At 40.5% G+C, this 27,038-nt stretch overlaps 1 protein-coding gene across 3 annotated transcripts; it reads right to left on the reverse strand.

Moving 5' to 3' along the window:
* Positions 1-414: 414 nt before the first annotated feature.
* Positions 415-27,027, reverse strand: SMYD2 (SET and MYND domain containing 2). Of its 3 annotated transcripts, XR_003916369.1 has the most exons (12): positions 26,840-27,027; positions 19,524-19,634; positions 17,882-17,942; positions 15,309-15,433; positions 11,625-11,692; positions 9,823-9,925; positions 7,338-7,448; positions 5,453-5,573; positions 5,075-5,249; positions 3,551-3,659; positions 1,449-1,609; positions 415-1,058 (listed from the first exon to the last, which is right to left on the reverse strand). XR_003916369.1 is itself a non-coding variant. In XM_029965152.1 (11 exons), the coding sequence occupies exons 2-11, from the start codon at positions 19,617-19,619 to the stop codon at positions 1,529-1,531; spliced, it is 1,050 nt and encodes a 349-aa protein (XP_029821012.1). In that variant the 5' UTR covers positions 19,620-19,634; positions 26,840-27,026; the 3' UTR covers positions 415-1,528. The 3 variants fall into 3 exon arrangements, 2 of the variants coding, with proteins under 2 accessions (XP_029821012.1, XP_029821013.1); XM_029965152.1 differs by having other exon boundaries at positions 415-1,609; positions 26,840-27,026; XM_029965153.1 differs by lacking the exons at positions 9,823-9,925; positions 11,625-11,692 and having other exon boundaries at positions 415-1,609; positions 26,840-27,026.
* Between the last annotated feature and the right edge of the window lie 11 nt (positions 27,028-27,038).

The raw sequence follows: 27,038 nt of genomic DNA on the forward strand, positions 1-27,038 counted from the left end.
TGTACCAGCTTAAGGTTTTGTATTTGCACCTACCGTACTTGAGTTGGTTTCCCATGTTAAACTGATAGGCACAGCCAGAGCCACAGTGAGCTTTGAATAACCTTCTGTAAACAGTAATCCAGGTTTCACAGGGGCTCATGCTCAGCTCATCAGATTCTTTGGTGTTGAAGCAGAGTCTGGGCTCTGGATAGACTTTCTGAAGTAAAGGTGCTATTTCCCTGGACAAGGGTTTACTTGGCAAGATAAAGTTAGGATAAAAATAGTCAGCTAGTGCCCTCTTCCTAGGTTTGGCTGTAGTTCAATGGTCTTGGCTTTCTTGAATTTTAAGATCTGGTACAGTTTTATGTACTCCAGCAACAACTGCTGGCTGGAGAGCAATGAAAACCTTCAGCAAAATGAGCTGACAAACCCTTGTTCTAGCAGTTTTATTTTCAGAGCAGTGCTTACAAGAAAGAAAATACAGTAAAGTTCTCAAGGGTAATGTGTTCTCTTTCTCATCATACTTTATAAGCCGTGAAAGCAGCAAGGAATGGGCAGGTACTTTTACTGGGCACCATATTTAAATGTTGGTGCTGCAAGTGCACAGCCACGCTCTTTTTTTTTCCCCTCCATCCTTAAAAGCAATCTCCTACAACTGATCTAAATAGAGGAAAAAAAAGCCAACACCCTCTTGTTTTATATATGGGTAGAGAAAGCTAAGTCCTGGACTTTTTCCTCAGAAAATGTTCTTGCTCCTCTTTTAAAAGTAATTGCTAGCATATTAACAGAATAGTTGTAATACACTGGAGGTGAAGGTATGGCTGTAAGGAAATATGAGCAATAAATTCACTTCAACTTGTGAAGGGGACTAAAAAGCCAGAAATTGCATAGTTCATGTCTTGTGCAAGCCTTTGAGCTCTGAGATAGGTGCCAGCATTCTCTGTACAAGATGTGCTGAGCTCTAGGTCCTTACTCTGATGAATCCCCATCTGCAGAATAACTGGTTGAGGAACAGTGGTGGCTTTCCTGTAAAATGTGCAGAATTCATCACCCACTTCCCCTTTCTCTCAGCTAAGCCACTGCAAACAAAAATGATTAATGAAAAAAGGAAATGGATGCCAAACCACAACAGAAAAAAGTACAGCTTTTGCTAATTTGTCAGATTAAACAAAACCATTTAGGCAAAAGTAGATGTCACAAAACTATTGCACCCATTTAAGTGTAAAAGTGGAATCAAAAGGGGTCAAGACCACTTTATTGACTTTACACAAATAAGATCCACAGTGAAATCTCTAAAGAAAAAAATGGCCACTTTTGCACATGAACTGTCAGAAGGCATAACCTTCAAGAAACCATGGATGCTTCCTTAAAAGAAAAAAAAAAGGCAATTGTAGATGGGTGGAAGCTAGGAAGCTAGGCCTAAGTGTGTTTGTCATTCCAATTATAGGACAGAACTGTGTTCACTCTACCGCTTTTCAAAGCACTCCTGAAGGTTTCCATAACAAGGCTTTTTAAATAAAGGTTTGAAGGATTGCATAGATTCAAAGGCTCAGTGGTCCTCTAATTCCTTTTTGATCTCTGAAATGTATGGATGATCTTTCCCATGTGCTACTTCCATGATAGCAATTGCCTATGAAAAGAAAAAAAAAATATTCACACAATTGATTCATATATAACACCAGGCTATAAATACTCTCTTTAGAGGTTTGAAGCAGTCTGACACCTCTAGCTACTTTTTGTCCCCTTGTACTCATAAACCCAGTAGGAAATAAAATGAAATTCAAAACTAAGTAATAAAGGTTTTACATTCAGAGAATACATCTTTGATCTTAAAGGAGCCCAAAGCAACTTTCAAAATGATATTCCTGACAAAACTACTTTGAATGCAACCAGCTCCAGGACAGAAAACTGCAAGTGTGGTGGGTAATATTCTGGCAGAGGACTTAGCCAGTCCTCAGAGTGAGCTGTGTTCCTACCAATTTATCCTTCAGCTGTCACACGTGCAGGCCTGCTGCAGAAGTTACATTAAGGCACTTCAGACTTGATTTTGTAAACCCTCCACTGGTTCCAGGGGCCGTTTTACCTACAGTCTGCTCCAGTCCTAAGAGTGAACACTGCAGGCAGCCAAACCCCCTGACTTGCACTTTTCCTGCCATTACCCACATTCATGGCAGTGTGTGTGCAGGGGCAAGGTTTCCACTTGAGAAAAGGACACCAGCACGCCCAAGAAGATGTGATAAAAGGCAGCAGTAGACAGAACTAGAAGCAAGTTCAGTGTAAGTCTGAAAATACTTAAAGACAGAACAAGGAATAGCCCTCTGAGCATTTAGTCATTTTCTCCTTGGGAAACTTTTATGCAATTATGCTCTTGTATTTGTTAAGTCAATACAGCAAAGGCTTTTGGTTCCACCTCAGCAGCAGCAAGAAATAACTCCACTCCTCCTCCTGCCCGAAAGAAGAAAGGAGGGCCTTCTGGATGAGCTGCTCACAAACTGACAGAGAACAATGGGTTTGTTTTTCCACTAAATCCCAAACATAAGGGGCTGGGATAACTTTGGGCAGTTCCTGTAGACAGCTTTTGGAAGTGAGTCATTAGAAAATGTTTGTGTTAGGAAACTAACTCTGCCAACAAATCTACCTAACAGTTCCCTACCCCCCATCCCGTGCTCTTACTGGCACAGTTCCCATTTCTATTCAAAGGTTTAACACCACAGGGAAGGAAAACCTATGTTAATTTCAAACCAGGTAACAGTTAAATTTTAGAGCATATATTCTTGTAGCATCTTGCCACCATGGCTGGATGCCTCTGTTATTGCTGGCTAAAAACTTGCCCGCATCTAAAAAGATGAAAAAATAAATACATTGTGACATTCCACGAGCCATTATATGCTACAGTAGTCACTGATGCTTAAGAAACTAAAATAAACTTCTGTGCAACAACAAGAGGGGGGAAAACGTCAAGAAACATAGTACAGACTAATAAAAAAATAAAAGAATAAAAAGCTAAGGAATAAGGAACAGACTAATAAAAAGGGTGAAGAAAAATGTAAAACCAAATGCTGTATTTGCCAATTTCAGCATTACCAGATGCATTGAATTCCCTTCAGCTATGCAAAAATCAATTGGTTCCAGAACAAATAACCACCAAAAGCATGCCTAGTTTAAGTTGGATATAGAAATCACAGACTTCAATGAAACACTATGTGCCTTTTATAAGAGCCAAACATTTTTTCTGTCCTTACCCAGCAAATGAGGAGAAGCTATAGTTCTGCTTCATTTACACTAGTGCAGCTCTAGCTCAGTGAACAACTTGGAGCAAATATTTAAGCATAATTCTCACTCCAGCTGCTGCAGTATCAGCCCACTGCGAAAAGGTAAAACTCCCTGTCTGCTAGAGCAGACCTATACTACATCTCTAGAAAAATCAAATCCGAGCCAAAAATCCAGTAACCAAATATATTAACAAATGGTGCATTTCCCACCAAGCCAGGCTTACTGACAGAGAAGCACAGAGTGTTTCAATGACCCCATGTCTGAACTGGTATTAATGAAAAAACCAGGAAATAAATACCCTCTTCAGGGCTTTAACTCCAGCCGTTCTGTTATTCAACGCCATATACAGTCTCCCTAATTTCAGCCACATGGAGGCAACGTTCAGCGAGTAGGAGGGATAATGTTTACTGCAGGAGAGAAAGAAAACCAGCTTTATCAAACTTGGCAGTTTCATTGCATTTTCCCAGCCCGTCTCCCTCTCAGGGGGCAAGAAGCTGCCTCTCGTTGCCCCTGCCCATTCACTGCTCATCCCCTCTGCCATGACTGCCAAGAGTCAGTGCCAATTGTGTCTAGGATGGGGACGCCTGTCAATTGGGAATTGAACTGAAACTACCATATGCCTCTGAACAGCTGTCAGATGGCAATGACTTTCTGCCACTAGTTTTAATCTAGCCAGCTACAGAAAGAGACTGCATTGTTATGAGTTTTTGGAGCCACCCTGCACTCGCAGAAGTAGCTCTGTGAATTGTACAATAGTTGGTGGAATGGAAAGCGAGGGGCCCTCCGCAGTGTGTACGGCACACATGCCACTCTGTACTCGCACACACTGAGCTAGCAGAGTCCAGTTCAGCAGAGCTGACCTGGAATGCCAGGCTCAGAGCCAGAGGAGCTGGGCAAGTCCCAGGGAAGATAAATAGTACTGAGCCCCCAGACGGAGAATGTTGGCTCCTTCTTTGTATCACTGCTCTCTGCCAAGTGATCTGTGACTTTACGTTGGCATCTGCTCCAAAGGGAGAGCTTTTCTTGTGCTCCCCCCAGCTGGCAAGAAAGTCATGTCTCAAGACGAGAATCTGTTTGGGAGATTCATGGCAGGATCAGACACAGTGCATAACCGGCTGGCTCTAATGAAAGAGATCACTACAGTAAAAACACAATTTTATCAGAAAGAGTATTAATTTTTTCTGCAGAGGCTGTGTGTGCTGCCTTGCCCCACACACAGGGCTTCAGCCTGTGCATTCTCCCACGCTCCCAGCTCTAGGGCAGCGGAGATCAGGGACATTGGGGCACTCCCCGCCCCCGAGCGCAGGAGCTGAGCTCGGCTTCAGCTCCCTCTGCCGCTCGGCCCCAGCCCTGGGACAGGGCTCTGCTCTCCTGTAGCCGTGCTCACTGTGCTACTGCGGAGAGAAAGGACTGGGACACTGCGGGAGGCTGACGACAACACAGGCTTTGCCTCCATGACCTTATACAAAATATTGACTGCAGATGCAATTTGAAGCTCTGCTTTAGTAAAAGATTAGGATATTTAAGAAAATCAGGATTTTTCTAGCTAAGCGGAACTACCACAGCACCCAAGGTGGCACAAAATTACTTTAAGAACTCAAAGCAAGGATTTCAAAGTCAGTCCTTCTACACTGAAGACCACATTTTGATAGCAACTAAAGACTGTCCTAGCATTTTAATGTTCTTTTTTGAGTAGTGATATCATAGGTAGCATGTTTATACAACACATACTGAGAGAAGTGATCTCTGCCCAAACTTGTCTTAATTCTTCAGACTACTGAATTAAAGCACTAAAAAAACCCCAAAACTCTCTCATATTTACCTGTATGGTCTGATAATTTTTTGCCCATAACGCAGTGCACCTTCCCAGTCCTGCACATAGAGACAGACACCCATGGCCTGGTACATCATATGTAACATATAAACATTACTGTCTTCAAACACTGCACCCATCTTGTCCAGGCTGAGCTCACAGATCTCCAGTAATTCACCAGGGGGTAGGAAGAAGTCAAGGAATCCAATAAATAGATGGCCTCTCATTATATAACTACCTGGTAATGCCTTCAGACACAAAGAGGACAGAGGTAAGCTTAATTTCTACTGGTCAGCGTATTTCTCCTACAAGTACTTCTGAAGTCCAGCAGGTGAGATTTTTATGTCTCATACCAAGCCAGAGCAGTCAGGGTGAGACAAAGGATATATTTGTAGTGTTTGGCTCGCCTGAATTCCTCAATCACGTTCCTGGCATATTTGATCATGTCTTGTACCGTCTCTGCCGATGGAGGATCATTCAGCTTGCAGATTTCCAGTTTCTCTTTATCCTGAAGGAAACACAATGGACCTTACAAAGGCAAGTTCCAAGCCCTAAAAATAAAGGTGCACCTGCTACACAAAATTACTCTAATAAAAAGACACAGATGGGAACTTAAGCCCTTCAAAGAATATAAAAACAAAAGTAGAATGTGCACCTGCAATTTTTCTCTAAAGCCTTGGCTAGGAATCCTAGAATCCTCTGGCCTTCCAGTTCATCTGCCATTCTCTACTTCCCTGAAGTCCCTTTCTTTTGAAAGATCGAAGAGCTTTTTGATTTTGTGATGAAAGTAGGTTTACATAAGAAATTTCACTGCTTCTGAGAGATTAGGGATTAAAACAAATTAAATTTTAAGGCTATAAAAGCTCAAATACCTTAGGTCTACCATCTAGCTCTGTAGAAAATGACATGATCTTAAATGCAGAAAAGGATCCTTCATATCTGCAGAAAAAAACACATTTCCACATATTTTGTTATTTCTGCTGGACAGCTCCACTTACTCTTATCTTTCTATCTACCTTACTGCTTCATGAAGAATCAGCTGCAATCTAGAGACAATCTTTTGCTGTTTAAGCTTCACACTGTTGCTCGATTTCCTTTTCTTTTATAATTTCATCTGCCAGCCAAGAGGGCTACAGGGGACTCTTTCCAGAGCTGAAGGAGACTGAGTGACAGGTGACTCGAAGAGTAGCACATTGTTGAAAATCACAGATGAAATCTTGGCTTCGTTAAACTCAGTGGCAAAACTATCAAGGTAACTCTGGGGAAAAACACAACTAACATGGTATCAACAGAATGGGCTGAAGCAACAACATTAGGTACTATTTTGGAAAAAAAATTACTAATTTGAAAAAAAAAAAATGGATGACACCATTTAGGAGAAGGAGATGGTTGTCTGGTCAGCTTGGGAACCAGCTCTTATAAGGACACCTTGTGAAAATGGGAGGTAAAATGATGTAGAACTTAAGGATCAGATTCTGCCAGCCACACTAATCTTGTCTGGAATGACAGATGACCCACACAAAGCTCTCATCTTGTAGGGCCTCCAAGGAAGGAGGTCCAAATGGTTGCAGAGGCCTCTTCTTCCCAAGTGCTTTTCTTCAAAATACCTAACACCTTGTTTTAAGGAACACTGTCTGGATGTCTGCCTTTGTCCTTTGAGGGGCACAAGCTTATGTCTAATGAACATAATTCTGCCCTGTGCATTCACAAGGGACTGTGACCCAGGACCACCCTGTCCATGAGCAGACTGATATGATGGCATTCCAGGAAAGGCCATTTCTCAGATTCTGCTGGGTCTCCAAACCAGCCAGTGATGTCATACAGTGTTCACCTGGAATTGACTGAAATGCCCCAGCCAGAAACTGCAGCAGTATTCTACCCCAGAACAGGACCCCAGAAGCTCCCCAAGCAAGATTTACTTGCTGAGAGTTGGTAGAAAGCATACACTTAAAAAAAAAAGAGAGTTCTGAGCTAAATTCTTTTGGTCGGGTGACCTAGACACAGTGTAATTATCTACTTTTAACAATGCTTTCATCTTTGCTTTGTAGTTCAACTTTAGATAGGCCTCTACCAGGAAACTTCCTGATGTGTCATGATGACAGTGGAAAGAGTGAGTATCAAAAAGCCTTCTAGACAGAAAAACAAACCCATCACCCCCATCCCCCTATTATTCCACTTTCCAAAATGTAATTAAACCAGATAGGAAATTACATCTAAGGACATGGGTAGGTGCCTTGACAGTCAAAAGCATATTTCACACCAATTGTATTACCTTTTCTTTTGTAATGCACTCCCTGCAATCACAATTAAAGAAATACGAGTCTCTTAACCGGTCATTTCTGTCTTCTGTGGGATATAGCAGGTCAATATAGCTGCTAAAAATCTACACAGTAAAAAACAAAGCAGTTAGTGAGAAGTAGTGTCACTAAACATATTTATCACTACTAGTTCTGGTGTATGTAGTATGACTGCTACATATTCATGCAACTTGTGGACCCCTGCAGCCGCATCACCTGCTTGCTCCCTCACATTCCAAGCCTCTTGGCAGCATTGGGAGTTGTCATTTGTGAATGCAGTCTGACAGAGAAGTGTTCCTTTCCTGTTAGTTATGGAATTTCCCTCAAATATTACCCTGGCTTATACCCAGGACACCAAGATTCAGGTGTGGATAAGGAAACTATCACAGCATAAATCTCAGGCTCCTGTCAGACTACAAAGATACATCTACTTTTCAGAAGTAAAATAATGATTTCAGGTATCCAGCCTAGGATAAATTACAGTGGCCTGGTTTTTTGGAGGCTGGAATCTCAATTTTTTCTTTCTGAAAATCTACAAAAATTGGGGCAACAGCAGTCACTAGTAGCTTTAGAAACTTAGGACAAGACCTTCAGATCTCTGAAAAGAAGAGAGGCCCAGTGCTCCAGTTCAAGGAGAATGAATATCAGATTTACTTCAGCAGCAATATTTTAAAGCAAAGAAAACCTGCTTTTGAACATTTTAAAGGCCCTTCATATACACTATTCTTAAGTTTTCCTCTATTTCAATGGTCTTCAGAAAAGAACCCCTGCAACTAGCTTTAATGCTCTGCCTTTAAAACGAGATCTCCCCCAAGAAACACATCCTATGCACAGTGCAGTTGATCATTCTGCAGACAAGGAACAGCTTTAGCTCCATTTCCTCATTTATAGTATTTGAAATGCTTTGTTCAGTCTTTATGCTTAAGGTTCCTCTCTTTAAAAATAAAATTACATGTAATTTCATATAGTACACCTTCTTCTTAAGAGAAAGTGTGAGTGTGTCATCTCACACTTTCTCCCACATTCCTATCCTCCCTTCCATATTTTCAAAGCATGTCAAATGCAGGAACCGCATTTACAGAAAAAAAAACTTTAAAATGTTGCACTGCAATGGCTACACGGCGCCTGAAGATGGAGACACAGGCTGTGAGACTGCACAGCACCCATGCACAGCCACGAGCTCACGTTTGGAAAATTCTGAAGTGTCAGAAAAGCGAATGTGCAAAAGCCATGAGGTCCTGGAGAGCTGATGCAGCTTCTAAGACGGAACTCAACCCGAAGAAGACGCCAAGAAAAGAGAATACTCCACATCTCTACCTCTCACCATAGGCCCTCCCCGGATACGCTCTGTGCATCCACGGTAAAATTCTTAAACCAGAATCAGTTCTTGTCCATTACCACAATGCATTTGCAGTGGCTGCCAACATCACAGACAAATAATTGTTAGTAAATGGCATCAAAAGAAGTTGCTCACCTGAGTAATTTCACCCTTGGCCACAGCAACTAAACTCACTTTGTTCACAGTGGTGAACAGCTATAATCCAAAAAAAATAACCTCCCTCCCCTTCTTCTAGGCTGCTGCCACACAGTTCAGAAATGAGAAGTTTTCAAAAATCAGATCTGAGGTTATTTTGACCAGCATTAACTTTGTCCACTAAATTAACATTTACAAATGAGCCACTGAAACTGTATGTGAACTCCATCCCCAGAGAGAATGCTCTGTATCTTCATTCCCTCAAGGTATTTGAACATCCTCCTTGACTCTGTTTAACATCTTTTTTCTTTTTCTTAAAGCAAAATGCAGCTCTGCTGCTTTAGACTCCCTGCCAAGTTCATTATTTGACTGAAAAAGTTTCAAGGTACACCCAGAGCCTTACTCCATTTCACAGAATTTGAACCATCACTGCTCAGTTTCACTCTGCCTAAAAACACGCTTTTGCTCGTCTGTGACTTCCCAGCAAATGCCACTGAAGTGATATGACCAAATCCCATGTTTTGTGGATGCTCTGTCCAAACAGAAGTCAGAGGACTTATCTGTACCCATTTACCTTGTTTATTCTGGCTTCAATTTCAATACATTACTATTATACTGGGAACTATTATAGCTGTAATAATTTGCTTTGATCTTGGAATTTCAAAGCACCAGCCAAACATCAGTAAACTCAGCCTCATTTTACAGATGGGTAAACTGAGAGAGAGGCTGGCAGATACACAGTGACTGCTGCAGGTGCCCTTCCCTCGTTTTAGCACAAAATTGGATACTGCCTCCAACAATGACTACAGTCCTCCAGAGCCACCCTAACTTTTCCAAAGCACCACCTTACACTCCTCTGAGAAACAAGGAGATCCTTACTCCCTATTATTAAATTGTCATCTAGTTGAAATGAACCCTGAAAAACAGAATGGATTCTACTTTTAGAATGCATGAGTACAGAGTACATTCAAACAGTGTGCATTTACCTCCTCTCCAGGCTCAATCTCTTTAACAGCTCTGACTTCAGCCAAGGTTCCCTTGTAAGTCACAATCACATTTGGGCAACAGCTATGGTTCATCAATGCAACACTGCAAAAGCAGAAAAGTAAATGTTTTCCCCAACCACCACCACAAGTAAAAGGTAAAAAGTCAAGCACCACTTCACAAAACAAGTAAGTCTGAAAGAGTCAGTCTCTGTAAGCTGTTTTTATTCTGAGGCTTAATATGAAGGTAACCTTGGGAAAATATGTTGTACTGTTATTTATTCTAACGATATGGAGAATGGCTGTGCTAATGAAACATTACAATTTTTAAATCCTATTCTTGCAGTACTAGGCAAGTTATTCTTTTCCCATTCTTACATCGCTATAGGACAGATGACAGGGATGTTCACACAGCTTTACTACCAGCATGACACACAGACTGTTTTCCTCAGAGGAGAAAGAAAAAGAAACACGTTTAACCTAAAAGGAAACAAGCAAATATAGGAAAACAAAAGTTTTTGCTGCATCATGACTTAAGATGGGTGTTAAAATTTTAACTGGCTTCTATGCAAATGTAAACATCTTTCATGTTTGAAGTGGGAGGGAAGAGATCTCGACCTGTTATACAAGCATATGACTTAGACAAAAACCTGGAGAGCAGAGAATCCACTTTATTACCAAGCTTGGAGAAAGTGCAGGCTGCTGCTTATTTCAGATGAAATGTGTAATTTTAGTTCTTTCTCTTCCAATCTAGCAAAATAACAATTGCCTCTTCAGTCTTTTTAGCTCACAGGCATAACTGTTACATACGAAATATCTGACTCTTGTATACTGAGCATTTACAAAGGATGGTGTTGGACATGTTTCAAGAACACCCTGGTTTAATACTCTGCTCTCCCCACAATGACTTTGATCCTGGTAATTTCAAGGCATTAATTTCCAATCTGTAGATCAGGCTATGAACTTCAGACAGGCTTGCTTAGAGAAGGAGAATCTGTGAAGCAAGGACTAGCTACTACTCTCTGTGTGCAGCACTTGGCAAAATCACATCCTGCTTTAACTGGGCATCTGTAGGTTTCAGGTTACTTTGACATAGATAAGCTACAAGTAATCTAAGTCCCACCAGGAAGCCAAAGTAAGCACACGGTGCTAATACCTTCATACAGGCTGTGCAAAGATCAGGAGCAGAAAATACCCTCCTTTGCTACAACATTAAGTAGGAAGGACAGACTTAAAAATGGAAGAAATGTTCCTTGGCCTTAAAGAGAGCTGTGCTCCCCTGTCCACAAACCACAGCTAATACTTAACACCTGCAGTATATTTGTAAAGCTAAGAAGCTCGTACATTTTTTTTTGCACTGTCGTAGCAAGGAGGTTCAAAGAAGTTATGAAAGGGATTTACTGTTTATGAGGGAACAAAGGTAGAAGGGATATTATTCAGAGAACATCAGGTGAAGGATTTATACCCAGCCAAAACAGAAAGCTGGGAATACAGCAAGTCACCTGCAATTCTTTACATTTGATGTCCCTGTCCAGAACCTGCTAGCCAAGTAAGTCAGTTTCCTATCAGCCTGAATACAGTTCACAATCTAAGTTACAAAACAAATGACAAGTCAATTTTACCAAAATTACCACATTTTTAAGAAAAACTGCTGCAAATAATTTGCCACATTTTATTGGCCAAATAAAGATATTTAAAACAAGACAAATTGAGTGGTTAATTAATTTCTTTTGGTAGGCATCTACTTCCTTTATTTGTTTTTAAATTAGTTAATTTTATTTTTTAAAATATTAAAATCAACCTACTCAGGAAATATGGCTGATCCCAAATGAGAGAGTTCTTCATCTTCAATTGTGAAGCCATTACAGTTAACCTAAGCAAAAAGAGAAAGATGCTGGATCAGCTTCTGGTCAGCTGAGTGCTCCATGCTCCACACTCACATGTCCCACTCTCACACGTCAAACACGATTGCAGCAATTTGCTTACAATTTTCTATCCACCTTCCCAGTACTCACAGGGAGCTACCTGAAGTGAAAACAAAGTCCCTATCCAAAAGAATGCACAGGATATTAAAAAACTGACAGTCCAACACTCACACCTGCTCAGGACACAGCATCTCGTGGATTGCTCCTTGGAAGGCCAACCAAGAGAAGCGGGGCTTGAAAAGAGCACTAAAAAGCGTCAGACAAATCAAGACCATTGCAAACATGAAACAAAGCCTCACCCTGACACAGGGCAAAGAGACTTCATCTGGCCTTGACAAGTAAAGGGCCAAAGCAGAACTACACACGCCAGGAGCAGTGTGGGAATAAACAGTGGCAAACTCAGCCGGGCTGGGGCAGTACAGAGTTTTGGTGGAACATGTTGCAGGGACCTGCCACAATGACATCTTTCATCAAAGACTGCACATATCACCTACAGCTAAAGCACATACTAAAACAAAAAAAGCAGTGAGAGAGACTTAAACCTAACAAAGACACAGAATAGGAGGGGACAGAAAAAGGACAGAGTATGAGAGGAAGTACATTCCTAATTTAAACAGACACAGGATCAAAAGAGCTTGTTCACAAAACTCTCTTATAGAAGAGATTCAAGCAGGTTTTAAAACCTTCTTACTTTTATTCTCACACAACTCAAAGGAATCTTACAGGACTTTCAGCTTTGTTTCATGTGGTTTGTATCACTTTAAGTGGTCAAAATGCACCTCAGTCAAGTACTTTTTTCCACTTCCACTTCAAGTCACATACATACCAACATGAAGAAAACCTTCTCCACATTCACCATCATCTGCCTACAAACATCAAAATTTTTATGAAAGCACCAGTAAAACACTAAAACAACTGCTATCACATGGCCAAGTTCAGCTGAAGCTACAATGGACATGGGAACAGTCAATCAAGTACAGTGCAAGTATTTGTTCTGGAAGGGTTGATAATCACAATAATCACAGAACCATAGAATGGCTTAGCTCAGAAGGGACCTTACAGAGCATCAAGTTCCAATCCCATTTTTTTCCCCTAATCCCCAGAGGCAGAGACACCTTCCACTAGACCAGGTTGCTCACCATGCAAAGTGATATGTCCCACAAGCTGAAATGTATCTTGGATTGGATTTTAGAAATACACAAATACTTCCCAAAGCCACTCCTCAGGTATGAACTGTTCAGGATGAGTTCACAATTAAGGAAACTGCCCTGTTTCTCTGATTCACTCACCAGTATCTTTGCTATCTTTGCTTGATCTTTATCCTGCTATTTTTAGCAATATAGCATCCAAAGGTTCCCTGTCTCTCAAGACCAGCATGCTACTGCACTAGCCAAAACCAAAATGCAATTGCTCAATACAAAAACAATACAAAGGAAAGATAATATCAACAGCAAGTAAGAACATAAGGCTACAAAGGCTGACATGCTGAACAACTTGATGGTTCTGAATCACATGGAAATATTTAAAAATATGCAGTGAGTTATCAACTTCACTAAGCCAGAGACAACACACTTCATGAAGGCATCATAACAGAAATGACACAAGAGGAGGGATTAGAAGGGATGAGATATCACTGGTTTCACCAGATCAATGCATAACTAAAAAAGGCAAAGCAAAGGGAATAAAGAGACATCAGCAAAATATTGGAGCTCAATGCTGTTTTCAATAGTGGAAAAGTGAACACACAAAGGGAGGCACGAAATGCAAGATCTTCAAGGAAAGGATGAGATGCTGGAACTTGAGACGAGAGAAACTGTTTCAAGAGTATGGCAAGATGAGACTGAGGAGGAAGAGCTATGTTCCACAGGGGCAAAAGAGAGCAGAATGATGCCAACACCTGTGGAAGAGAGCAGTGAAACAAGGATTTCGGACAAAAAAAACTTTACTGCACTCAAAAGGACCAATTACACTTTAGCTGTGTAAGGAAGAACATCAGGCAAAGCCCATTAAAAGCAATGAGCAAGGAGTTATTCAAGTCCCAAATGACTGCCTTGAGCCACAGGGACAAACATTGCCAAATGCAGGAGGCAAAGAAGACCACATGAGGCCAGAGTAAGTGCTGAAGCTAAACAAAGGAGCAGCAACATAGCCATACTACTGGTTTTAGGTCAAGTTAACCAATTATTAGAAAACTTATTTGTACCTACCAAGTACAAACATGCCTCCCTTTGTTCTAGAAAGATTTATGCCTCAAAAGGTTTTATCCTTTTAAAACACTTCTGAGAAACGTCCAGATAACTTCTGGAGACTTTAGTTCAAAAAATTTTAATGTCCACAGTGGTAGACAGTTACCTGATGATCAGGATGAGCTTAGGGTTACACCTAAGGTTGACATACATCTATAGAGAAGACTGGATGGAATATCAGATCTAGGAGTCAGCAGTTCAGAGAAGTCAGTTTAAGTACCATGACCTGGTAAAGCTAGTCCAGGACATGAAGCAAAAATAATGTTATCTTTGGGGATTCTGGTTACATTCTAACAGAACTATTCAGAAGCACCACAAGGAACTGGTTGTACTGATGTCTTTAAAGTATCCCTCTGACAAATAAATTGTAAAGTCTTCAGAAGATAAAAAAACCTTGCCATTTAAAGGAAATTAAAAACAACATAATGGATGATAAGCAGACACTAAACATATTAAAGAACCACTACCCTACAGAATAAGAGTACCTCTGTTTTAAGGAAATAGTAACTGTGCCTCCTTGTTGGTAGATGCCCAGCTCAGCTCTACCAACCAGGGTATTGCCACCTCAGCTTTCATCACAATGGTCAGCATTTGCCCCCACCTCAAAATATTAAACTTTTTACTCAGACACTTAAGTTTAAAACTAGCAGTGAAGACGGAAAAAGAAGAAAATGGATCTTTCAGTATTCCACCGGTGTATTATTCCATGCACTACAATACATTCAATTTGGATGCATATGAAAAGTAGGGGAGAAAAAAAGAAGTGACATATCAGAAGTTACCTGACAAGATATCCTGTCTTTCCTTCATGTCTCCAGATGGGCAAACCACCTGACTACATTTAAAAGCCACATGCCAGATAAAAAAGTTGTAGGCTGCTCTTTCTACTTCTCTGAAGTTTACTCCCTGTGAAGGTCAAACACAATGATGACCTGACCAGCAAGGATTTCCACAAATCTGAAGCCTGAATGAAGCATTTGCCTCTGCAGGGTCTCAGGCCAGCAGCCTTCCATGTTAGTTCAACAACAGCTTGGCCCACAAAAGCCTAACTTTGATAGGGTTTAATAAAGGTTGTTTCTCTTTTTCTTTAGTGTTTGAAAAGCATCTCATAGAAAGTCTGCAGACAAGAGTCTCTCCCCTCGCTATGGAAATGGGGCACATCCAGCCACTTCTGCTCAACGAAGCTGATCTTCTCCACCAAGCACACTAAGATAACTAAAGAGCTACCATTTCTGTTGCCATTAACATTCCCCCTTTCACAAAAGCTAAACTCCTACAGCACCATCCACCTAAGCAGGCTATGCTCTAGCCAACTTACTTGTGCAAAGAGAACTACAAGGGCAGCATTGTCAGGGTACTCCAAGTGCTTTGAGTAAAAGTGATGAAGAGCAGCAATGTCGTTCTGAATCAGTTCTCTCTTTTCATTGTCTAGTTTGTCAATGTCTGTGGACAAAGAACACATTCCATTTCAGTAACAGAAAACCCTCCCCATGCACTGCAGCTAGACTTAGGTTAGAACAGGCCCAGACTTAAACAACCCCCCCACCAGCAAGGACAGGCTACTTGGAATTACTGCGAAGCGCCTGTTCTTCCATAAATGCTACACTGCTTCTGCCAAAGCCACATGTGCACTACAAGAACATGAAGGATTAAAAAGCATTTTCTAACATCTCTAAATTAGCAGGCAATTGGACACAAATTTCCCTTTCTTGGGAGAAGGGTTATAGTCTTCAAAGTGCATTTGTTAACTCTAGCAAACAGCCCAGCCAGCCCTGGCTCTCTAGAAGCCTATCAACTGTGGGTAGCTATCCCCAGTTGCCTAAAACAACCTTATGAGCTATGTGGTCCCATCTATGGTGGTATCAAGTCATACTTAAGGTCACTTGTCCTAAAGCACACTTATAAAGCAAAACTTTCTCATACAGACCTATTCTTATCAGCACCAACGAGCCCAAACTCCTGCTAAGACCATGTGCTTTTAAAAGACATGGTCTTTCCTAGCACAGAGGGCCCAGCTATTCGTGGCCACATGTGACAGGGATCTAGCAACAACACTGGGGCTAGTCACAGGGGTTCTCTTTGCAGCAAGAGGAGGATAACACAAGGGTGCCCAGGAATGCAATCTACCTGACCTGTTGCAGGCACCTGTGTTAGGAGGTAACAAACAGTGACTGAGAATACCCATATCTCCATGGGCTGGGGGTTGACCGTCAACGAAGGTGTGTTTAACCTGCAGATATCTAAGGCTAATAGAAGACAGCAGGAGTGGAAATGTCCTTGCACACCTTCCAACTGTATTCCATTATAGGTTTCTTTAGAGATTTACCCTCATGCCAAAGTTGTGGCCACTGAATCTTTTCCTGCCTGGTCCATACAGAGCAAGCTAAATGATCAGGTATACTCCTGGTCCCCTCTCTCTCTCCTCAAGAGCAAAGTGTTGGGAAGTTTGTTCCTAATCCTCTTTCTTGCAGTGACAGTGTTACAAGCTCTCTCCTGCTCTGAGAGCCAACAACTCAACCATTTCCTCTCTCCAACTCAAAATAATAGTGGAGAGCAAAATGTGTAGGAAGAGTGAAGGATTCACAACAGTGGAAGAAGGAGGAAATTATTTGTAAAGCAGGTGTGAATGATAGGTGAGTCACGAAAAACACGGAGGAAAATGAAATGGGATGATTTGATGAGAATAAGAACAAATCAGAAATAAGAAATTTTGAGCTTCCAGTTGACAGCCAGATGCATTTTCCTCTCCTTTGTAGGGTGTTGCAAAGTGTAAGGCAGTTGTTGGTCATGGTAAAGGTGTGCTAAGAGATGAGTCAAAAAGGCAGAAGGAACAGGGATGTTTATTAACAAAACAAAGGCTTCTAGAGGACAAGTGGGACACTGCAACAGAAAAAAAACATTTCAGCCTTTTAGCACCCAAATAATAAGTTACTGAAGACAAGCTGCAATGCAGAAGCATATACTAACCCATATTCTCCTCAGTCTCAATCCTATCAACTTACCTGTAAAAATTATCCTTGCCTTAGACAAAGTTAAATGTTGGCATTTCCCCCCCTTGTCCCCCAGTTGTCCCAATGGCAGTGACAGGAGCTTTTGTTTAGGAAGCAAGACTATAATCTTGCTGCGCTTGGTTACTCTGCTACCTTGAGTGTTAGCAATGACTACATTTATTCAGCATTTTGTAAAAGGCTTTGGAAGCCATCAGCGTAAGAAACGTGAATATACAACCTATTGTCTCTGTGTACCAAGCACCAAGAAAGAGAAACAATAGACCAGTGAAAACTGTGCCCAGGATGGTCACTGGGCCCCTAGTTGGTCAACTCGTAACTCTGCCTTACCAGACATAAACAGCAGTTTTCCAATTAAAAGCAAGCCGTTGCCTCATCTCCTTCCTTGGATTATTTTAGAGCATTTAGGACATGGAATTTCAACACAATCATATATAACATGTCAGATTTGACTGGCAGTGACAGATACTGAAGCACAGTCCAGAGGGTTCTGCAATTAGCCCCTTAGTCACTGTCACCATCAAGCAACTGTGCTGTCTCTGATTTTATGCCTCCTGGTAACAAATACCAGCTATTTTAATTTTACAACATTACAATTCTCAAAAGACACTAGAGTACCAGAGAAGCAAGATGTATGCATGCTACATAATTAATTCTGTCTAGGTTTTCACCTTTGTTTCACAGCCCCCACAAGCAACCAAGAAAAAAAAAAGAAATAAGAGTACTGCACTTTCAAAAAAATGAGGAACCACAATTCTCTTTGTTTGCTCCTTTCCTACAACAGGGGTGGGATGCTCTGAAAGGTTTCCATGGAGTGGGGCCAGGGGAAACAAATCATTAATACAGTTAAGTCTAAGCTTACCTGCAAGCCTTTTTTACTTACGTGATTCAAACTCTTTTACAGCAAGCAGCTTCTCTGAGTGTGTTCTTTCAGGGTGAGTTTTCTAACAATAAGGGGGGGAAAAAAACAGTAAGAAAATGTTTTAATTTGGCAGTTTTGTGTACTGACTCATTCATAAGTTGGGAACTCCTAAGTGTAAGACAAACCCAAATCCACACTGCATGGAATTTACAAAAGTTGATGAACAGCAATGAGTTAAATTGACTGCTCTCAGTAAAGGTATAGAAATATTCTCTCCACACCAAATTAGGCAGCCAAAGATTAACTCCTATCAAATTTATATACATAAACTGAACAGTATTTTAAATATGTCATTTGCTTTGTTCTAGACACCCAGAAAGCTGCTAACAATAGCAAGCAGGCAGAAGACAGGCTTTGCTTTGAGGAAAGTGAATAAACTGACTGTTGACAGAGTTCAAAAGCAACGCTCCACTGTTGGCCTAAGGCCACTGCTTTGTAATCTTGTCCATTAAATATGGCTTTGCAGGTGGCCCAGCAGCTGAGGTTCAGGGACTGTGGTTTGCATATTTAGCTTTTATATGACATGTAGGGTTCTCCCCCCCGTAAGCGATAAAAGCACAAATTTACTCCAGTGACTTTTTGTCATTAACGTTCAATTTTGTTTGTGGATCATCACTAAACTATGCTTTAATTAAGTCACACACACGTATATTCACACACACATATACACACACAGCAAGTATGCAAGTACCTTCCCAGCAGGCCACCAAAATCCTCCCTATGTACAGTATCCAGATTGCCCTTGTCACATAAGCAGACCTCAATCACACAAATATGCTCCAAAGAGGATTTGTTTTTGCAGAGTTTAGACCTCTACAAAGATACACAGCATAACCTTGAAACTCATGAATCCCATCCCCTCCCTGTAAGCACTTGTGTTATCCTCATAGTTAGGGAACACTGAAATGGAGTGTTCCCAATGCAATCTTCTTTTGTTACTCTTAATATTCTTTTTCTTCAAAGACCAAGGGTCTGAGATTTCTCACCTAAACTCTGGCTTTCACCAGTCAACTCAATCATAAATGTTTATATCTGAATACCTCAGAGGTGTTATTGACTCACAAATGTACTGGGACTTGTATGTTACATAAAACTATGCAACTATAGCTGAAAAATACTACAACGGGCAACTGCTTCATAAACATGTCAGTGCCTGCAGCCAGATAACACTAGAAGCATTCCTCCAAATTTAGGCATATACACCAAGTCTCACTATTCCTTCTCGTCATCCATGTGGCCTTGGTGCCAGCCCACAAATGTAACCTGGAGCTCAAATCTATTGGAACAGAGGCTGAAACACTATCAGTAAACATGTCCAGACTCTGTTCAACAGTACCTTATAAGACATAAGTTATAGCTACACACCTTAAGACCTCACTAGCCTTTTGTTAGCTTCCCTCAAAAGTCTCCAGCTGGGCTACGGTGGTCCTGACGCTGCTGCAGTGCTCTGATGGTCAGTTTGTTCAGCTGCTCATGCTCTGTACACAGGAAACTCGAACGTATGTGCTTTGCAGGGACAGTTACTGTCGGTCAATTTTCATTTTCCTGCCTTCTCTGGCACCCAGAGTAGGAGCATACCTCCCAAGTCAAGCCTCTTGCTCACCTGTTTGGCAAGGATCCTCGCCGTTAGTCTCACGGTCTCTGAGGGATTCCAGTTCTGCCCGAAAGTGCACATGGAAGCACACTCGAGCTTGTGCATTGGCCAGTCTTCCTTCTGAAAACATAGAAAAATACAACTAAAAAGAAAAAAAGCCATGGAGATAAAGTGATGAAAAAGGGAATGAAGCAAGTCCTGCCAGATCCTAGAGGTCAAGTCAAATGTGTTTCCTTTAAAAAAAATAAGATGACGCTCACTAAATCTGAACAAAAGCTTAAGTCATATTTAAGGGGTACAGCTATCCTGCTTTTTTCAAACAAATTCACATGGGATGAGCCAAGGTCAGAACATCTTCATTTACTCAATGGAAAAAAAAGAATTAAATGACAAAGAAGCAAACAGACAACAGGATTTATAAATCACCAGTTCTTATTGTTCAGATCAAGCACGTGAGGACAGAGTAGGTCTGAGCTTGATGGCTTTATTGGGTTCATTTCCATTTAATACCTTGGCCCCTCTTTCTGAGACAACCCTGGTGTAATCAGGAGTAATGCCTCTGAAGTCACTGGATTCACAGTCACTGCAAGAATCAGTGTATGTAGGGTCAAACCCAAATCTTCTGAATAAAATTATCAGATTTTTTCCTTAATGTTGAAGAATAAGAGTACAGCTCGACAATGAAGACACACCAATATGGGCAAACACATTTTAGTTAAGAATGTATAGCATAGTCCTAGCTGAACATACAGTAACACTTGGACTGATGGCACAAAGCACCGGCTTTTGGCACTCTACAAGTTTCATCCAAAGCCACAGAATCTTTCAAAGGATAGCACAGAATCACATATTAAGAATCTGCACTGGCACAGGCCGTCCTCAGACTGCATCAAATTTCATTTTATTTATTCACTCGAATAGTCAAGCAAAGCACAGTTATTAATTGCTATATCTCATCCCAAACACACATTTATAGCACTGTGTTAGAACAGACCCATAGTGTTCTGTCTGCACAGAGAGCACCATATTTTGTTTTCATACCAGACTCAAGTGAAAAGTTGAAAACCTTTTTGCAGCTTCCAAAATGCTCTTGAGTTCCCTTACTGTGATTCACCCAGTATCACACACCTTGTGTTGGCCCACTCCCCCAAAATTTTTAAAAATAATTAAAAAAACCCGAATAATATGCCCCATCACAGTGGCTGAGTGGCAGGAACAGGAGGAACACAGTTTTCCCCAGCTGCCTAACCACTAAAGGCAAGAGGCATTTGAGACACTGGAGAGACACATTTGAGGCTATCTAAAACATCAACACAGGATGTACTATGTTCTACATAGAACAACCCAAGGCTCTTAAACAGTCAGCAGAATCAGAACCCTCAGTGTCTTCTGCCTTGGCTGGTCAACTTATCACAGGTTTTGCAGATCAAAACAAAAGCTGAGAGCACTAATTTCAGAGTTACTACACCAAAAATTCTTCCACTGAAATCAGCTATTTTAACTGCCCTGGGCATGGACAGCTTTAGGAATTTATTTTATTAGGAAAAGAAAGGTAAGCACCTGCCCCAGCTTTGTGTAGGATTCGAAGCAGTATAACACTGCAAAGGTATTCAACCCCTTACAATGTCAACTCCATTGTCCTTGACATCTCAGTAAGGTGCTTCCAAAAAAACCTACATACAGGCTGCTTGAAATAAGAAGCATAAGGATGTGGCAATACAGACCAGAACCAAAATAGTATATTACACTCTAATCGTGTCATGTGAAATTACACTCTCAACTCTCCTACAGCTGTCACATTATAAAATGTATGCCCAGAGAGACCCATTTCCTATGTATGCCCCAAGACTTTTTTCTGGAAAATTCCTGATAGCCTTTGCTTAGGAATCCAGAGGCTAAAGGTTAAGAAGAGACAGAGGGAAATCTCATCTCTCACCTCTTCTTTGCACACACATGATACCAACTAACTTTAGGATGATAGTTGGGTGTTCAAAAAGTGAAGGCACAGAACCTGAAGTTTTGCAGGATTCAAATCCATGCATGTTGGTTAAATAAACAGGAGAAATTACAAACCAAAAATCAAAATGCAAAATCATGTGCCTGTCTTGAAGCAGTGTTTTTAAAAATCCTTTTGTCCCTTTATTCTTTACACATCGTTAATTAAAATCTTTCCCCAGGCAGAATCATACTGAGTTATATGAACTAGTAGGGAGGTTAAAGGGACAAGATGCGGCTGAATTGTGTGAAATGAGATAAAAGCCTGAAACACCACAAAAAGAGAAAGTACTGATGATTGAGTAATACCTGGGATGGAAACACTATGACAGCAGCTTTCCTTGCAATCACAGCAGGACTGTATTTTGCATTCTTTTCCACATTTTCCTCCATGTAGTTTGAATTATAACAAGTAGCATTGTTCTAGCTGAATCCCTAATGCTACATTAATGGTATTTTCTTCCTATTTTCATTACCTCCACAGTATTTCTCCTTTCATTTAGGAGTGACAACATTTTTGGAAGGGAAGTTCTTTAAAGGTTATGCTTTTCACATCAAAGCATGGAAACACTCTTCTTCACCAAGTTCTTCAAAAAGATTCCACAGTCCAGGACTACTGGATTAATTGCCAGAACAGTGTCTTTTATAGCTCAACACAGGAAAAAAACAACAAAACCCAAAATGTAATACTAAAAAAAAAAAAAAAAAGACTCAAGTCCAAACAAATGTCCTTGCACCTCCTTTCTCACACAGACTTTTCAATACAATATAAAAACTGTTGTATTTCACTCAATCGAAAAGAAACAGACACAAATACCAGACAGAAATTATGGGCAAGCCAGTGCAGGAGTTAAGCCCACTTCTTCAAAATCTTAAGCCCCAGTGGTGATCAAAGGGCATCCAACTCTTTAACTGAATTTCAGTGAGGCAACTTCGGTAAAGTTTTCTGATACAGCCCTTCCACAAGCAGTAAAGGTAGAAGTTTCACCCATCTTCACAGTCATACTTTCCTACCATCATTTATCAAATGCTGGGCCATAGAGAGTATTTGACTTCCATGGGTTAATGTTCAGCAGGTCACAGGAGACATTTATCAAACAAAAATACATGGAGAAAGTTTTTGGATTAGGGGGACAGACACTTCCCTAAGGCAATCTTAAGCAGGGTCTTGCAGTGTCAGAACACTTTTTTGCAGAATCATTACAGCAAAAATTTCTTATTTTTTTCTACAGCTCACCAAAGAGGAGCATGCAATTTCTATAAGGTCCATTTAAAACACACCTGCTTAATGGTATTCCCAGGTCTCCACCTACATTTTGAGGCTTTCTAGCTGGTTAAAAATACCTATTTCCCTTACTCCAGAAATACCAACTACAGCAGCCTTTAACATGACACATTAAGAAAAAGCCATAAACATTTTGTTCAAAATATATTTCAAATATTGAAGGTCATGACAAAAACATCTCCTTCTGCGCTCTGGCTAGCTGATCTCCATTCTGTCTGGAATAAATAATAGCTATGTGTAATAAAAGCAAGAGGAGTTCCAGTAGCTGGTTCAAGTTCACCAGTTCCACAATTGCAACCACATAACCCTCTTAAAACATTTCTCTTCAGAGTGTTTGAGCAGCTAATTTATGAGGAGAAAAAATGAACACAGGTCTCCTGCTGTTTGCCTAAAATTATTATAATTTAAGAAGTCAAGACCCGAACAGCTGCAGATGGGGGCTGAAAGCCACTATTATAATAACAGGCCTGTGCTCCAAGGAGGCTATAGTGGAGAGCAGAATGGTATGAATCAGCTGGAAATCACAATCCCTTTCAAAAGAACTGGATTAGGGGTTGGGAGAAGAAAGATGGAGAAAACCCAGGATAGATCCAGCCCACAAAACACTGAAGGCAGCAAGGACAGGTAGTGAAGGCAAATTCCATTCTCACGTGTCCTGTATCAGAGACTGAATCCACACCTATGCAAACATCCAGCTCAATACAGGTCAAACCTCAGTTATCTATCTTAAAAACAAAATAGACCAAAACAGGCAAAAGATACACGTTAGGGAGCTGTGCCAAGCCAGTGTGCATGCAAATGGGTGTGTATAGACGGAGCCTTACACAAATCAGTCACTACATCACTGCAAGACTTAAGTCTCCTGGGTTCAGTCTCTCACAAAGCATGACACCACCTTTCCTGGCGACCAGGGCAAATGGATTATATTGCAAAGCAGAACCAGGTCAATCCATCAAACACCTGGCCATACAAACAGGAGATGGATTTCTACCACTTGGGGGATCAGAAAGGTAATTTCTCTTTGCATACCTATACCCACCTCATTTTCAAAATCAGAAATGCCACAGAGGCTGCTGTGAGGCTTCATTCATTAAATACTAGGAAAGTATTTCAAGAACCTCAAAACAAGGATACAATATTGCCCAAAAGAGTGGGAAATACATGTAGTATCAGTAACTTTATTTTCAATGACCTTGGTATTCCAAAAGAAATAAAACTCACTGAACAGAAATGTTCTAGATGCCTGCAATTACAAAATCTGTAATTCAGAAAAAGACATAAAAAATTTGCTTCCTGCTGCACACTTTGGCACCTTTCTCCTGATCCACCTCTCACCACAATGAACAAAAATTCCTATGAATTGTGGTATAGCAGGTATTTAAGTAAGAAAAAAGTAAGCCCAAAAGCTTTGGGGTTTTATCCCAGACAGCCTACTTCATGCAGTAAACAGTTGTCAAACTGAATTATATTGAGTAACAAGGTATTAACCAACATAGGAAATCATACCATGTCTTTGTTGGGTATGTCTACTTTTTACCTGAACCAAGCAAAGAAAACATGAATTTAGAGAGGAAACTTAACTTCAAACAAATAAAATTTAAATGAACAATGCCATCACAATTCTCAAGTAAAGCCCTGCCCTTTTATCACTGTTGCATGAAGTCTCACATCCATGGAGGCAAAAGGGACACATTTGCTGTACATTCCAGTGTTACAAGTTCAGTATCAAGGCACAGATAAGCCTTTTTGGCTTTGACAAAGAATTGCTGAACTGCTGAAAAATGCCTTTGAACAAGACAGGGATGAAGATGCAGTGTAGATTGGCTGTGTAGCACGTATAGTCAGTAGAGACCAGTTTTTAGAGAATATTATGCTTGAAGGTAACTTTGAAAGAATGTCAAGGAATTCAGTCTTAGCAACATTCATAAATTTCATCAGACTGACTCAGAATGGCCCAAAAGACAGAAGATATTGTTATATCAGCTAGGGAGTCAACTTGTATATCACATGTATATCACCAGTAAGAATGAAGTGCTAGTACCTGGGTTTGTCATACTATTGTCTAGGCACCAACAAAATCTAAAAAAGGCCTTAATATTTTAAGAATCATACCACACACCAACAGGTAGAGAAGATTTTAATTCAACAACTTATCAGACAGATAGGCTTTTACTGAGCATCATCTTCAACAGATTAAGGACATTCAATTTGAGCAGTTCAGGTTTTTATTCTAGGAACATGTACCTTTAGAGAGGGAGAATTCTGAACACCCAAAAATAAAAAATAATAGTAAAAAATTCAATTTAAAAAAAGGCAATACATGTACAAGACTTTACCCAGGGGAAAAAAGAAAAAATCCCTTCTTGTTTGTAAATATAAAAGTATAAACTTCGTCCACGCTAGAAGTCAGGACATTGAGGGAGAAACACTTGGAGGTAAAAGCAAAGGACTGTGTATGAGAAGGAATAAGTTCTTCTACTTCCACCATATCTACTTGTTATTTTTCCCAGCACAAATTACTGGGATTTCCTACTTCAGAAAATCTTTCTTACCTGCTTCCTAAACCATGGTGAATTTTATGCAGCAAGAGAAGAAACTCACAGTCAGATAAAAACTGCTAAATAGCCAATAGTATTTCCTTCCCTTGTCTAATTAAAAGCTTCCTAAAAAATAATGTCCTGTGGAAACATTTCTTAGAAATAAGCATTTTTCATGAATGAATCATGGGTTTTTAGGGTTTTTCTATACCGTCTTTAAAACTCATCCAAATTCCTCTCAAGACGCTTAAGGATGCTCATACAGTAATCTTCCACTCTGAATATCATATAAACTACTGCAAATTTTGTAAAAAAATTATTTCCATTATGCATTTTGAGTCCTACTAGTGCCTCAAACCCAACAGGTTATTTGATTTGCCCACAATTCGCTAAGATTCTATGGGAAGCAGAAATCTGGGGAGGTAACAGAAGGAAAACTAAGGAGAGGCCAGGCTCACTTTAAAACTTGTGCAACAAGAGAATCTTTGAAATAACAGTGGCCACGTCCAAAGCGCCTGCAAACAGAACAGCACAAACCACGACATCTCAGTCCAGATAACGACAAGGAAGAATTCTTTGCATGTACCCACACATGCAACAGCACGCTACCATGTAGGAGAAGGTTTGAATTATTTATAGCTAACACGTAATTGCATGCCAAACCTTTGGTGACTCAAATCCTTCACGAGCATTGTTCCATACGCTCTGTGCCCAGCGCCACAGACCTTACATAGCTCACTTTATTCAACTAGCAATCCATTTGAGTTATGCACACGTAAACTGGATAATTCTTCCATATCAAGCTGACAGCCCACAAAGGCTATAAGCTAGTTCTGGCACAAGCTTTTTGGTTTTTTTGAAAGGTGCTCATTCTAATTTGAAGTAAAAATGGAATTAAAACTGCATGCAAATGTTCTGGACATCTTCATATCACTTTACTTTAGTGTATGCTTATATTTAAAAAGTAAAGTATACAAAAGGAATAAAAGTTGCCAGAATGAGTAAATTAGGGAGAAAGCATGGTAGGTTTCAAATGGTTATGACTATGATCAGCTGTGGCAGTCCCAGTACTCAAAATATCTGCAAGGACTCTAAAAGTAAAAACCTTAACAAAACTCCCTTAAGATGGCTATTTAGTGATTTGATTTTTCCATTAGACACAGGCTCTTACCAGTTTAGTGAGCTAATGTTAAATTATCTGGTTTGTCCTTAAAGGAAGAAGTAATACAGACATAATTAGTGGGCTGACAGGCAGGTCTAATCAAAGTCTCAGTGGTACCAAGCCCTGAAGCTACTGATCTTGAAAGACTCATGCAGACCGTATCCAAATCCTGTAACTGTGCAATGCACAACTCCATGGTCAGCATCTGTAGGATGCTGAAAACGACTGGACTGCTATCAACCATAACTACAATTAGAGACTGTAAATGCCACACAAACAAAAATTGGGAGTTAGCAACCCCTGCCCTCCTTCCCCCCCCGCACCCTCACAAATTGCATTAACATACCTGGCATTCCACATTGCAGTAAAAGGCCTGTTTACATCTTCCACACTTGGACAATCCTTCTTTCCTTAAAAAGAAAACAGAAGTATTCTGTTCTGAAATAAAATTGTATGTTGGATCACTTTTTGCACATTGTTTTGCATTTCACAATGAATACTGTATCTTCTTCAGGGCACTAAAACTACAGATTGAACTACATCTT

This window comes from Manacus vitellinus, unplaced genomic scaffold (assembly GCF_001715985.3).
Source record: "Manacus vitellinus isolate BGI_N305 unplaced genomic scaffold, ASM171598v3 scaffold_8_pilon, whole genome shotgun sequence".
Lineage (NCBI taxonomy): Eukaryota > Metazoa > Chordata > Aves > Passeriformes > Pipridae > Manacus > Manacus vitellinus.

Bases quoted from the DNA above. Each gene is read 5' to 3' on its own strand.
- SMYD2 (XM_029965152.1), bottom strand. From the start codon at position 19,619: ATGCACAAGCTCGAGTGTGCTTCCATGTGCACTTTCGGGCAGAACTGG. The intron at 17,943-19,523 runs GTGAGCAAGAGG...CCTTATTGTTAG, and splicing joins CGAGGATCCTTGCCAAACAG to AAAACTCACCCTGAAAGAAC. The intron at 9,926-11,624 runs GTAGGTTGATTT...CTGCTTTTGCAG, and splicing joins GGATCAGCCATATTTCCTGA to TGTTGCATTGATGAACCATA.